The sequence below is a fragment of the Ranitomeya variabilis genome, chromosome 1 (assembly GCF_051348905.1).
Source record: "Ranitomeya variabilis isolate aRanVar5 chromosome 1, aRanVar5.hap1, whole genome shotgun sequence".
NCBI lineage: Eukaryota > Metazoa > Chordata > Amphibia > Anura > Dendrobatidae > Ranitomeya > Ranitomeya variabilis.
In genome coordinates this window covers 264,454,519-264,468,217 of record NC_135232.1, presented here as the reverse complement: position 1 = coordinate 264,468,217, position 13,699 = coordinate 264,454,519, and the positions used below count along the sequence as shown (strand labels likewise).

At 47.0% G+C, this 13,699-nt stretch overlaps 1 protein-coding gene across 1 annotated transcript in view; it reads right to left on the bottom strand.

Moving 5' to 3' along the window:
* The window catches only part of HIC2 (HIC ZBTB transcriptional repressor 2), a 165,265-nt gene extending 152,001 nt beyond the window's left edge, over nt 1-13,264 (bottom strand). Inside the window, exon 1 of the mRNA XM_077293432.1 lies at nt 13,154-13,264. Coding sequence (XP_077149547.1) covers nt 13,154-13,182 — 29 coding nt within the window. The 5' untranslated portion in view covers nt 13,183-13,264. The remainder of the gene's footprint in view (nt 1-13,153) is intronic.
* Between the last annotated feature and the right edge of the window lie 435 nt (nt 13,265-13,699).

Below are 13,699 nucleotides of genomic sequence, written 5' to 3'. Positions count from 1 at the left end.
TGTTCTCCCCCCGGACCGTTAGACGGTTCGGGGGTTCTTGAATTTCCAGTGTGGATTTTGATAGGGTTTTTGTTGACCATATAAGTTACCTTTCTTTATTCTGCTATCAGTAAGCGGGCCTCTCTGTGCTAAACCTGGTTCATTTCTGTGTTTGTCATTTCCTCTTACCTCACCGTTATTATTTGTGGGGGGCTTCTATCCAGCTTTGGGGTCCCCTTCTCTGGAGGCAAGAAAGGTCTTTTGTTTTCCTCTACTAGGGGTAGCTAGATTCTCCGGCTGGAGCGTGTCATCTAGAATCAACGTAGGAATGATCCCCGGCTACTTCTAGTGTTGGCGTTAGGAGTAGATATATGGTCAAACCAGTTACCACTGCCCTATGAGCTGGATTTTTGTATTCTGCAGACTTCCACGTACCTCTGAGACCCTCGCCATTGGGGTCATAACAGGGGGCGCACAGGGGGTGGGGTGGGGGGGCGGCGGACACATAAATCTTTATTTTAAACACTATTATTCATATTTTCTCTGCAGCAAACGCTGCTGCAGGGAACATATGAATCGCGGCTTCAGCACGATGCAGGGTACCACACGCGTGGGTACCACACGCTCCGTGTGGTACCCACTCGCCATACGGGCGGCACACGTGTGCCGCAAGTATGGCCTACGTGAGTTCCCAGGCACACGGACACGGATAACTCCGGTACCGATTTATTCCGGTACCGGAATTATCTGGACGTGTGGGACAGCCCTTAGTGTGTGACAGCTGCCAAACATAAAAACCCGCTATAAATAGTAAATCAAACCCCCTTTATCACCCCCTTAGTTAGGGGAAAAATAATAAAATAAAAAAATGTATTTATTTCCATTTTCCCATTAGGGTTGGGGCTAAAGTTGGGGTTAGGGTTTGGATTAAGTTTATGGTTGGGTTAGGGGTGTGTCAGGGTTGGGATTACGGTTAGGGCTCATTTCCACTTGCGAGGAAAGCGGACGAGTGCAATCCGATAAAAAATCGGATTGCACTCGGACCAATGTTATTCAATAGGTGTCTTTCCATTTGCGATTTTTTTCTCAGCCGAAATCGGACTGAGAAAAAAATCGCAGCATGCTGCGTATTGCTGCGATTCTCGGACGAGACTCGCCAATGCAAGTCAATGGGTGCGAGAAAAAAACGCATGGAATACGGACCATCCGTATTCCGTCCGTTTTTTATGGATACCTTACCATTCTGTGGCATAGAACACTGTAAATGGTCCTGTAAATGACTGTATAAAAATAGTTGCAGAGAAAAAAAATGGATTGCATACGGATGTAAAATGGATGGTGCGATTAAAAAGTAGCATTGCACTCGCATAACACTCGCATGACAATCGCATAAATTACATCCGTTTTTTCGGTCCAGATTACGGACCGTTTTTCTCTCGCAAGTGGAAATGAGCCCTTAGAGTTAGACTTGGGGGGTTTCCTCTGATTAGTCACACCAGGGGCTCTGCAAATGCAACATGACGTCCGATCTCAATTCCATCCAATTCTGCGTTGAAAAAGTAAAATGGTGCTCCTTCCCTTCTGAGCTCTGCCGTGCGCCCAAACAGTGGTTTCCCCCACATATGGGGTATCAGCGTGCTCAGGACAAATTGGACAACAACTTTTACAGTCCAATTTCTCCTGTTACACTTGTGAAATAAAAATTTGGGGGCTAAGAAATAATTTTTTGGGGAAAAAAAATATTTTTTATTTTCACGGCTCTGCGTTATAAACTTTAGTGAAACACTTGGGGGTTCAAAGTTCTCACAACACATCTAGATAAGTTCCTCGGGGGGTCTAGTTTCCAATATGGGGTCACTTGTGGGGGGTTTCTACTCTTTAGGCACATCAGGGGCTCTGCAAACGCAATGTGACGCCCGCAGACCATTCCATCAACGTCTGCATTCCAAAATGCCACTTCTTCCCTTCCGAGCCCCAACATGTGCACAAACAGTAATTTTCTCCCACATATGGGGTATCATCGTAATCAGGACAAATTGCACAACAACCTTTGGGGTCCAATTTCTCTGGATACCCTTGGGAAAATACAAAATTGGGGGCTAAAAGATCTTTTTTTTTCCACAAAAATTATTTTTTAATTTTCATGGCTCTACATTATAAACTTTAGTGAAACAATTGGGGGTTCAAAGTGCATACCACACATCTAGATAAGTTTCTTAGTTGGTCTACTTTCCAAAATGGGGTCACTTCTGGGGGGTTTCCCCTGTTTAGGCACATCAGGGGCTCTCCAAATGCTACATGGCGTCTGATCTCAATTCCAGACAATTCTGCGATGAAAAAGTCAAACGGTGCTCCATCCCTTCCGAGCTCTGCCATGCGCCCAAACAGTGGTTTACCCCCACATATGGGGTCTTGGCATACTCAGGACAAATTGTACAACAACTTTTGTGGTCCAATTTCTCCTGCTACCCTTGGTAAAATAAAACAAATTGGATCTGAAGTAATTTTTTTGTGAAAAAAGTTAAATGTTCTTTTTTTTTTTTCAAACATTTAAATATTCCAAAAATTCCTGTGAAGCACTTGAAGGGTTAATAAACTTCTTAAATGTGGTTTTGAGCACCTTTAGGGGTGCAGTTTTTAGAATGGTGTCACTTTTGGGTATTTGCTATCATATAGACCCCTCAAAGTGAGTTCAAATGTGATGTGGTCCCTAAAAAAAAAAAAAAATGGTGTTAAATGGTGTAAAAATGAGAAATCACTGGTCAACTTTTAACCCTTATAACTTCATATGAAAAAAAAAAACAAATTTAGTTCCAAAATTGTGCTGATGTAAAGTAGACATGTGGGAATGTTACTTATTAAGTATTTTGTGTAACATCTCTGTAATTTAAGGGCATGAAAATTCAAAGTTGGAAAATTGTGAAATTTTCAAAATTTTCACCAAATTTCCGTTTTTTTTTTCACAAATAAAGGCAAGTAATATCAAATAAATTTTACCACTAACATGAAGTACAATATGTCACGAGAAAACCATGTCAGGATCATCAGGATCTATTGAAGCTTTTCAGAGTTATAACCTCATAAAGGGACAGTGGTCACGATTGTAAAAATTGTCCTGGTCATTAACGTGCAAACCACTCTTGGGGGTAAAGGGTTAAAATCCAAAATGTTGGCCTACTGAAATGTATGTACAGTAAACACACTCAATATTTGGTTGGAGCTCCTTTTGCATCAATTACTTCATCAATGCGGCGTGGCATGGAGGCGATCAGCCTGTAGCACTGGTGAGGTGTTATGGAAGCCCAGGTTGCTTTGATAGCAGCCTTCAGCTCGTCTGCATTGTTGGGTCTGGTGTCTCATCTTCCTCTTGACATTACCCATACATTCTCTATGGGATTAAGGTTAGTAGAGTTTGCTGGCCAATCAAGCACAGTGATACTGTTGTTTGTAAACCAGGTATTGGTACTTTTGGCAGTTTGGAAAGGTGCCAAGTTCTGCTGGAGAATGAAATTTCCATCTCCAAAAAAGCTTGTTGGCAGAGGGAAGCATGAAATGCTCTCAAATCTCCTTGTAGACGGCTGCGCTGACATTGGTCTTGATAAAACACAGAGGACCTACACCAGCAGATGACATGGCTCCCCAAACCGTCACTGATTGTGGAAGCTTCACACTAGACCTCAAGAAGCTTGGATTGTGTGCCTCTCCACTCTTCCTCCAGACTCTGGGACCTTGATTTCCAAATGAAATGCAAAATTTACTTTCATCTGAAAACAACACCTTGGACCACTGATCAACAGTCCAGTTCCTTTTCTAATTGGTCCAGGTAAGACGCTTCTGGCGTTCTCTATTGGTCATGAGTGGCTTGACACAAGGAATGTGACACTTGTAGCCCATGTCCTGGGTACATCTGTGTCCGGTGGCTCTTGAAGCAATGACTCCAGCACTCCTTATGAATCTCCTCCAAATTTTTGAATGGCCTTGTCTTAATAATCCTTTCAAGGCTGCGGTTATCCTGGTTGTGCACCTTTTTCTACCCCACTTTCTCCTTCCACTCAACTTTCCATTAATATGCTTGGATACAGCACTCTGTGAACAGCCAGCTTCTTTAGCGATGACCTTTTGTAGCTTACCCTCCTTGTGGAGTGTGTCAATGACTGCCTTCTGGACATCTGCCAAGTCAGAAGTCTTCCCCATGATTGTGGAGCCTACTGAAACAGATTAGGCTAGTTTCACACTAGCGTTCGGCAGGGCTTCTTCCTCCCTTAAGACCCGCCCACGGCAGCGCCTTTTTCTTCAGCTCCGCCTACGTCTGCATGCGTCCTGCGTACCCTATCTTTAACATTGGGTACGCAGGCCTTGCAGTTGCCTCCGCATGCGTCATTTTGACCCTGCGCCGACCGCAACAAAATGTAACATGTTGCGTTCGACACAGATCAGTGCAGCGTCAAGATAACGCAATCAGAGGCATCTGCATACATCCACATAGGGTACGCAGGGTGCATGCAGACGTAGGCGGAGCTGAAGGAAGAGGCGCAGCAGTGGGTGGGGCTTAACAGAGGAAGAAGGATTTCATCTGCAGCCCTGCCGAACGCTAGTGTGAAACTAGCCTAATGGACCTTTTTAAATGCTTAGGAAGCCTTTTCTGTTGTTTTTTGTTAATTATTCTAATTTACTGAGATAATGACTTTGGGGTTTTCATTGACTGTAAGCCATAATCATCAACATTAACAGAAATAAACACTTGAAATAGATCACTCTGTTTGTAATGACCCTATATAATATGAGTTTCACTTTTTATGTTGAAGAACTGAAATAAATTATCTTTTTGATGATATTCTAATTTAGTGAGAAGTACTTGTACAATGTCCAAAAGAGAATATCTGGATTAGCATTGGAATAAATCCACCGATTCCACAAATAGAATGTTCTTCTTCTTCTCTTTTGGTATGGTTAAGGAAATAAATTCCAAAGCTTCTCCTTTAGGGTATGTGCACACGTTCAGAATTTCTTGCAGAAATTTCCTGACAAAAACCGGACATTTCTGCCTGAAATCCACATGCTTTTTTTTTTCGCTTTTTTTACTCATTTTTTTTCGCACTTGGGAGCAGAGCGTGCGGCTCCATGTATTGCTGTGCGGCCGCACGCTCCGCTCTGGAGTGCCGGCGCCAGAAGAGGGTTTTAACCTGCGAGACTCGGCCATATGTCTCGCAAGTGGAAATGAGCCCTTATTGAAATCTCATGCCCACTGTGCTTCTTTTTTTTTTTTTTAAATGTCTGCAACATGTCAGTTTCTCTTGCGAGTTCGCTGAGTTTTATGTGCAGATTTCCCCCCACAGAATTGCATTAGATGTAGAAAATCTGCAGGTAAAAAACTCAAATGTGTTTTTTAGTGCATTTCTGCTTTGGAAACACTAAAAAATGCATGTAATCTGCACATGACTATAATAATAATAAAAGTTTTGTCAACGCTAAATGCCAGTAAGTATAAAAAAATAAAGCAGTTTTTTGAGCAAGACACCATCAAAAGACAAAAAAAAATGCGTGTAAAAAACACAATATATTTCTATCCGGCTGCCACGCTCGGGTAAGCCGCCAGCCAGTCTGAGCATTGCATTCTGATCTCAATCCGATTTATATGGTCGTCTTACTGTGAGTTCAAAAGCACAAAAGGCTTGAGTTTTCATAAAATCACATCCATGGTGCTTGAATGGTTACATGCAGCAGATAATAATACACAAGCACACATAATGGACAGCATCAACGCTGCGTGGGAACATGGCCCGATGCATTTCTTCCATGTAGGTTAGGTCATAGTTTTTGTTCACAAAGGCTGGGTTCAAATGAGCATAAAAAAACTCTTTTACATCTGTACGTTGCTCTGTATATCCATTTTTCATATACCGTATTTTTTGGCATATAAGACGCAGTTTTTCCCCAAAAAAATTGTGAGGAAAATGGGGGGTGCGTCTTATATTCGGAACGCAGGCTTACCGGCATTGTGGCGGCGACAGAGGTGCGGGCATGATGTGGCACGGTGAGCTGTATGGCGTGAGCAGGTCCCATCCATATTTGAGGTGAATCCGCGGCCCGGTATTGATGGAGAGCAGCAGCGCTGGTGAGTTACGGTATTTTCCAGTGGCGGCGGCCATCTTGCTGAGGCCGCGCGTGCGCAGATTCACTACTCTGCGTCCCAGGGCTTCAGGAAAATGGCCGCGGGAGGCCGCGCGTGCGCAGATGGAGATCGCGGCGGCCATTTTCCTGAAGCCCTGGGACGCAGAGTAGTGAATCTGCGCACGCGCGGCCTCAGCAAGATGGCCGCCGCCACCGGAAAATACCGTAACTCACCAGCGCTGCTGCTCTCCATCAATACCGGGCTGCGGATTCACCTAAAATATGGATGGGACCTGCTCACGCCATACAGCTCACCGTGCCACATCATGCCCGCACCTCTGTCGCCGCCACAATGCCGGTAAGCCCGCCGCCACCAGGAAAACCACCCAGCTCTGCTGCTTTCCTTCACTACTGATGTGGCGTCACCTCAAATGTGGAAGGGACCCTGGCCGCTGCCACCTGAGGAAGTGACCGCACGTCTGCCACCGCCACAGCAACCTCCCCATGGACACCAGGCCATGGCGTCGCCCACCTAAGCAGGATGGGACCCTGCTCAGGTGCACGCCGTTCCGCCCACCGCACCTCAGCATCACCTCACCTCTGCCACCACCATGCCTCCTGTGACCCTGCTCTGCCACTGCCTGCCCTCAGGTAAGAGATCTTAAATTCGGACAATAAGACGGACCCCCATCTTATAAAAAATCTTTTTTTCTGCATTTTACACCCCAAATTTGGGGTGCGTCTTATAGGACGGTGCGTCTTATATGCCAAAAAATACGGTATGTATGTCTCTTTAATACCACATTTTAACACCTGTATGATTTGTTTTTTTAAACATATAGAAGCTTAAAAAAATAGTAAAATGCCTGTGTAATCTTGGATCTGAAAAAATGGATGCCATATAGATGTTGCCAGTATGGCACACATTGAGTTCTACATCTGAGCTCTAAAGGGGCTCGTGCACACACAGGGCCATATTTTCAATTCGAGTGCTATTTGTTAAAAACACAGATCACACACGTACCAATGTTATTCAATAGGGCAGTACAGATGAGAGATCTGTAGCGCCCCCACTGCCGCAGGGCCGAGGGGTACCCGGTACCGGGCCTCTGAGTCTCTGCTCTGGGGTTGTCACGGCGGCTAGGCCCCGGTCCGTGACCCTGCCGTGGGGCGCACAGTGAAATAGGTACAACGGATGATGGTGATGAGGCTGTAGTGGTGCAGTGCAGTAAATAACGAGGACACCAGGTTGCAGTCTCTTTACCTCTTTACTGAAGATCTCTGGGTCCTCAGTCCAAAATACGGTTCACCAGGCTGCGCAAGTCCAGCCGGTCCAATGACACCTCCAGAGTTCTCTTCACAGGTGGAAATCGGTGCCTTCCTTCTAGCGCTATGTGTTGTGGTCCTTCCCTGCTGTGCTTACGGAAAGTCCCCACAACTGTTGTGTCTGTTTCTTAAGTTCCCTCACAACTCAATTAGATGATGTTCTGCTAATCCTCCGTCCCTCCCTGCTGTTCTGGTTGGGACGGCACCCGTTTGACGGGTAGGCTCGGAGCTCTTCCGGGACCCTAGAGTCGCCCCTCTCCACAAGTTGCCCCCCAAGACTGCATAGGTGATTTAAGTTAGACAGCCCGCCTTAGACTGACTGTCCTGCCGCTGTTTGAAGTATTGCTTGAAGCTGAATGTTATAATACTCCCTCGGCGTTCCGGCCACCGGTAGTGCGCCTCAGTAGGATGTTGCCTCGGTCTTACAGCACGACCCCTACTGGTATTTCTCCTTCTGCGTGATCTCGTTTCTCACTCAGCACAATCTATCTCGCTTCTAGTCCTTCCTTGGGCACCGCCGCTATCCTGAGCAGGCACGGTCCCGTTACGTTCGTTCAAGTTGCCAAGCCCCTGTCAGGATCCCACCCCTGACAGAGACCCTACTGTATCTTCCCCCACAACACCCTCTGCCACAAGGTGTTGCCTGGTTCCAACCCAGTCAGCTTTCTGATCTAACTTCCTGCCTGACCCCCAGTTTACCCACTATGGTGGGGAGTGGCCTAGTGAATAGAACCCTTAGCTCCCCCCGGAGGCCCGACTGTGAAATGTATTGGTGTCTGTGATACCTGATCAGATGAACTCCTTCAGTGCCATCAGACGCACCATAGCTCCCCTTAGTGGCGGAGCCACAGCACTGCAACGACCAGGACTCTGGGGCGCTGCACTCCCCCCTGGTTAAACACAGTACTCCGGGACTGGGAAGAAAACAACAATACAAGTCAGCAAAAAGACATAAAATTTTGTTGAGTGTAATAACAATAAGCATATTTAAACAGGCTTCCCTTTATGGGAGGTAAGGACACTTGAACGTTACAAACGTGGTTAAATATCATAGCAACATGCTACAAATAACTTTTCTTACCCAACCGGGTATTCTACTAAGTGCAACATTGTGGAGCAATAATTTAACATTGCCTTTAAGGACATACACTCTAAATCCACTAAAGACCTTCCTATAATCACATTATAAGGTAATTTAACTTTTTCATTCTCCTTCTTTAAATCTGCAGTACCGCCTGTCCTATCGGCGCCAGACCTACTGCCTCTCCTTTCTCACAGGAACGCTCCTTTCAGCCCGAGCCTTCTGTCTTTTCAACTACTATACACAGTATAGAACATAACACACTTTCAGTTTAAGAGCACTGAGCCATCTCTGTATGGCTCTTATGAGGACTCAGGGTTTACCTTCTATCCTAATTATCTATCATCTATCAACGTAATTAACCATTTTCTTTACACAACATCAAACCTTCTCATTATTTTTCTCACTAATATGCATGCTGGACACTACATCTACCCCTACGGGCCCACTGCATCCTTCTTCTCGCTTTCACTTTCTTTCCGGAACATCATCAGCATTTCTTCACAATTAACTAGTTAAATACATATAACTTTCTCATGTAAACATTATCATCATTTTCTTTCGTCAAACATCATTGCTACTTATCCTAAAGCAATATCATCGTTTAAGTGCGACAGGTGAACATCCCCTTTAAGAGGGGACTAAGTCTCTATGAGGTAGCACGCTTTCTCAGGCTACCAGTCCATACTCAACAAAGGTTCCAGTGTGGTATCTTCACAAAGAGTCCTTCTTTAAGTAAAACCAGTAGGGAGCACCTTTAATAAGGTGCAAACTATATACAAGAAGTTCGGATCATGCACTGTTCATGATTTCAGCAGTTCTGGAAACTTTGTGCAAAAACTTGGAAAAATCAAACAAAAGCAAAACAATAGGGATCCCGGGTCAACAGAAGGATCCCCTTAAGAGTTAACCCTGGACGGGTTTTAGCAGCAGAATGCAGAGAAACAGTTAACTATTTACATGTTAAAGCATTATACGGGAACATCTACTCAAAACCACCCAGGAGGCAGCACCGGCGGGGGCAACCCCTTTGGGTATTGCGAGCCGCCCGGTACTGCATAAGGGGGTCTGTCGTCCCATCTGGGGGTCTGTGTACCCACAGTCTTCAGTTCTGCAGCGGTGCGGGCAGTAGACACGCTGGTCACTTGAGGAGGTGCCTGCGTGGCCACGACAGCGGTGGAGGCCATGACACGGCAAGTCGTGGTTTTCACAATGGTGCCGGTTGGGGTGACCACGGTGGTCTCAGTGGTAACCGTGGGCCGTCACAAGGGGGCACCCTGGCCACGGGGGACAACTTTTCGGGCACCCTAGGCAAGGGGGTCATGGAACTGTGCCTCTTGTGGACGTTCAGGGCAAACCACCCCTTCTCCCCAAGGTGCCGGGTGTAAACGACATCATCCCCCGGATAAAGATCCCGGCCTGGGTGGCCCTCTCTAAGATGTGACTCTACATCCCGCCGGTTAACAAAAACTTCGGCATATAGACCCGGTTCCTTTATAAAGCCCCAACCTCCACGGAGCTTAAAGTCAATGACGGTGCCTTGTCTGCGCGGGGCCTGCTGAGCAGCGGGATCCTTGCGGGCCCGGTCCTTCACCACCAGGTCTTTTTGATGGTGAGCCTCCAGCCCGGCCTGGTATGTCTTCTCTTCCTCTTTCCACTGTTGCTCTAGCTGGACCCGGTATTCCTCCCAGCTTAAGGCCTGTACCATCTCCCCCTCCTGGGTCTCCACCCCGGGGAACCCCATAAGGTTAGAGCCTGGGTTCATCCAGCGACACACTGTGCGCTCCGCACGGACTTCACACAGCAGGGTGGTTGGCGCAATCGGGGCCTTCATGCGGTGTTCCATGCCCGTGGCCTCCTCCCAGGGTAACAGGCGTTGGAGTCTATGGGTCCCGGGGAGAGGGGGTGTCGCAACGGGGCCTACTAGTAAGCCCTCGGCCGGTGGGACGGGGTCAGCGGACTCACCAGCCGATGCAGGGGCCTCCTCCTCCGCGGCAGATTCCTCCGGCGGTGTCGACGAGGATCTCAGCGGCTGCTCCGGTGACGGTGCAGGATCCAACGCCTGAGGACCTTCTTCCGGCGCTGCCTGGTGCGGAGCCTGGGCCTTCATGCTCAGTTGGAGGAGTTGGTCGATCAGGCTCTCCATCTCGACCCGCAGAAATTCAGTGCTGTCCACGGAGAACGGGCTGCTATGCTCATCCGGGTAGTTGGGGGAGACTTCCACTTCAACCCCACTGTCGGGTTCGGAGCTGCTGGCCATAGCGTCCTTCACGTGGGTCACTTCCTGGTCTTTTTCCCGCTCTCTCCTTCGTGGGCGGTGTCGTCTTCTCGGTCTCCGCCCTCCATTGAGGATTAGGAGGCGGATCTCTGCTGCTGACGGACACGTCCTCACAGTGCAGAAATATTTAGACTGGGCGGCCATTGTTTTTCGCGCTCTTCAGCTTGCCTACGCCCACTCCACGCCCCTCTTCTTCTCCTGCACTCTCCTCAGCGCTGTAATGGCGGTGGATTTTGGCGGTAAATGGCGCAGCACAGTCTTTGCAATAAAGTACAGTCCAAGCACAACAAATCACAATTCCAAGGCACACATGACTTGATTCTTCAGGCTTAAGTAGAATCCTGTTCGTGACGCCAAATTGTAGCGCCCCCACTGCCGCAGGGCCGAGGGGTACCCGGTACCGGGCCTCTGAGTCTCTGCTCTGGGGTTGTCACGGCGGCTAGGCCCCGGTCCGTGACCCTGCCGTGGGGCGCACAGTGAAATAGGTACAACGGATGATGGTGATGAGGCTGTAGTGGTGCAGTGCAGTAAATAACGAGGACACCAGGTTGCAGTCTCTTTACCTCTTTACTGAAGATCTCTGGGTCCTCAGTCCAGAATACGGTTCACCAGGCTGCGCAAGTCCAGCCGGTCCAATGACACCTCCAGAGTTCTCTTCACAGGTTGAAATCGGTGCCTTCCTTCTAGCGCTATGTGTTGTGGTCCTTCCCTGCTGTGCTTACGGAAAGTCCCCACAACTGTTGTGTCTGTTTCTTAAGTTCCCTCACAACTCAATTAGATGATGTTCTGCTAATCCTCCGTCCCTCCTTGGTGTTCTGGTTGGGACGGCACCCGTTTGACGGGTAGGCTCGGAGCTCTTCCGGGACCCTAGAGTCGCCCCTCTCCACAAGTTGCCCCCCAAGACTGCATAGGTGATTTAAGTTAGACAGCCCACCTTAGACTGACTGTCCTGCCGCTGTTTGAAGTATTGCTTGAAGCTGAATGTTATAATACTCCCTCGGCGTTCCGGCCACCGGTAGTGCGCCTCAGTAGGATGTTGCCTCGGTCTTACAGCACGACCCCTACTGGTATTTCTCCTTCTGCGTGATCTCGTTTCTCACTCAGCACAATCTATCTCGCTTCTAGTCCTTCCTTGGGCACCGCCGCTATCCTGAGCAGGCACGGTCCCGTTACGTTCGTTCAAGTTGCCAAGCCCCTGTCAGGATCCCACCCCTGACAGAGACCCTACTGTATCTTCCCCACAACACCCTCTGCCACAAGGTGTTGCCTGGTTCCAACCCAGTCAGCTTTCTGATCTAACTTCCTGCCTGACCCCCAGTTTACCCACTATGGTGGGGAGTGGCCTAGTGAATAGAACCCTTAGCTCCCCCCGGAGGCCCGACTGTGAAATGTATTGGTGTCTGTGATACCTGATCAGATGAACTCCTTCAGTGCCATCAGACGCACCATAGCTCCCCTTAGTGGCGGAGCCACAGCACTGCAACGACCAGGACTCTGGGGCGCTGCAGATCGATGTACAGATTCGTTCAGTAGAAAATAAATAATAATGTCTGCATGCACTACTTTCCTCCAGAAATTGGATCGGACTCACACAGTCAAGTGTATGGCTGTGAGAAAATTAAATAAATAAATATTGGTCGCCATAGTGTAGCATCAGATTTTTATGGATACATTGCAATTCTGTAACAGGATACTGTAAATGATTAATAGCTGTTGTTGTAAAAAAAAAAAAAAAAGGTTTGTAAGTGGACCGCACACAAATGACAAGCGAGAAAAATAATCGTCCCACCTTTCTGGGTGAAATTTTGAATGATTTCCATATGGTTGTGTGAACCTACCGAAGCAGCGATAGATACCAGTGCTGCTTGTAAACTTACCCATTTACTTACATTTGTCCAGGTGTGATCTGTTTTGCACATGACCAGCATCTGATTGAGCACAAAACATTAATGCTAAATATTCTCGGAAAGTGAAATAACTTTTCTTTTTCGTGATTTTTTTTTTTAAATTGAAAAAAACTGTAATAGGTTAAAAGAAAATGTGCAAGTAGAAAGCGGCTGAAATGCCAACATTTTATTTGCTGAGCCACGTTACTCTGTTGGCATACATGTAGGTTTCTAGAAACGAATCCGCCCTGAAAATGATAGTGAAAGCTAAGAGGCCTGCAAATCTATCAGTAACATGTACATACTAGCTCTGCGTATCCTGCCAAGACATTACCAAGCAATTCATTCTTTACCAGTAAATAAGCCTGCCAAGTATGAAAGCTCTCTGCATATTGCATTAACTCTTTCAGGGTCACAAGGGCTGACACAACATTGATTAGAGGTAAAAGTGAAAATCGGCGCTGAGAGCGCACTATTGTCTACCCCTCTTACCCCCAGAGAATTGTAGTGGCACTCTGCATTCCCTAAAACCGTAGCTCCTCAGTCCCAGATGTTAATACTGAAACAAACTGAAATGCCATCTGTTCTACAAATGACTACTTGGAGGGGGTTTCTGAAGAGGGTAGTGCCTGGCCAAAGAGCTAATCAGCTCAGCTGGTACAGAGAGGGTTAATTCCTATTAGGAGCTCGTGATCAGTATCATTAGTGATTTCAGCATGTTCAGCCACAGAGGAAACACAGAGAGATAATCATTATAATTATGCAAACCAACGTGGTAACTTTCAAAGGGGAAATAAAATGATGGTAAAATTAATCGCTTCCTTATGTGTTGTGGCTGAGATTCTTCGAAAGGCCTTTGGCAGAAGAATTAAAGGTGCCAACCCCGGCTGACTCAACATAAAAATGCCCTGCAGGAGTATTAAAACATGAAGAGAAAGCGCCACTGAACTCTATTAATCTTTTTTTTTCATCTACCTTTGTTTTTTTTTCTGTTTTCAAAAATTACAGCGAGACATCAAAATGACGATGAAGAACATA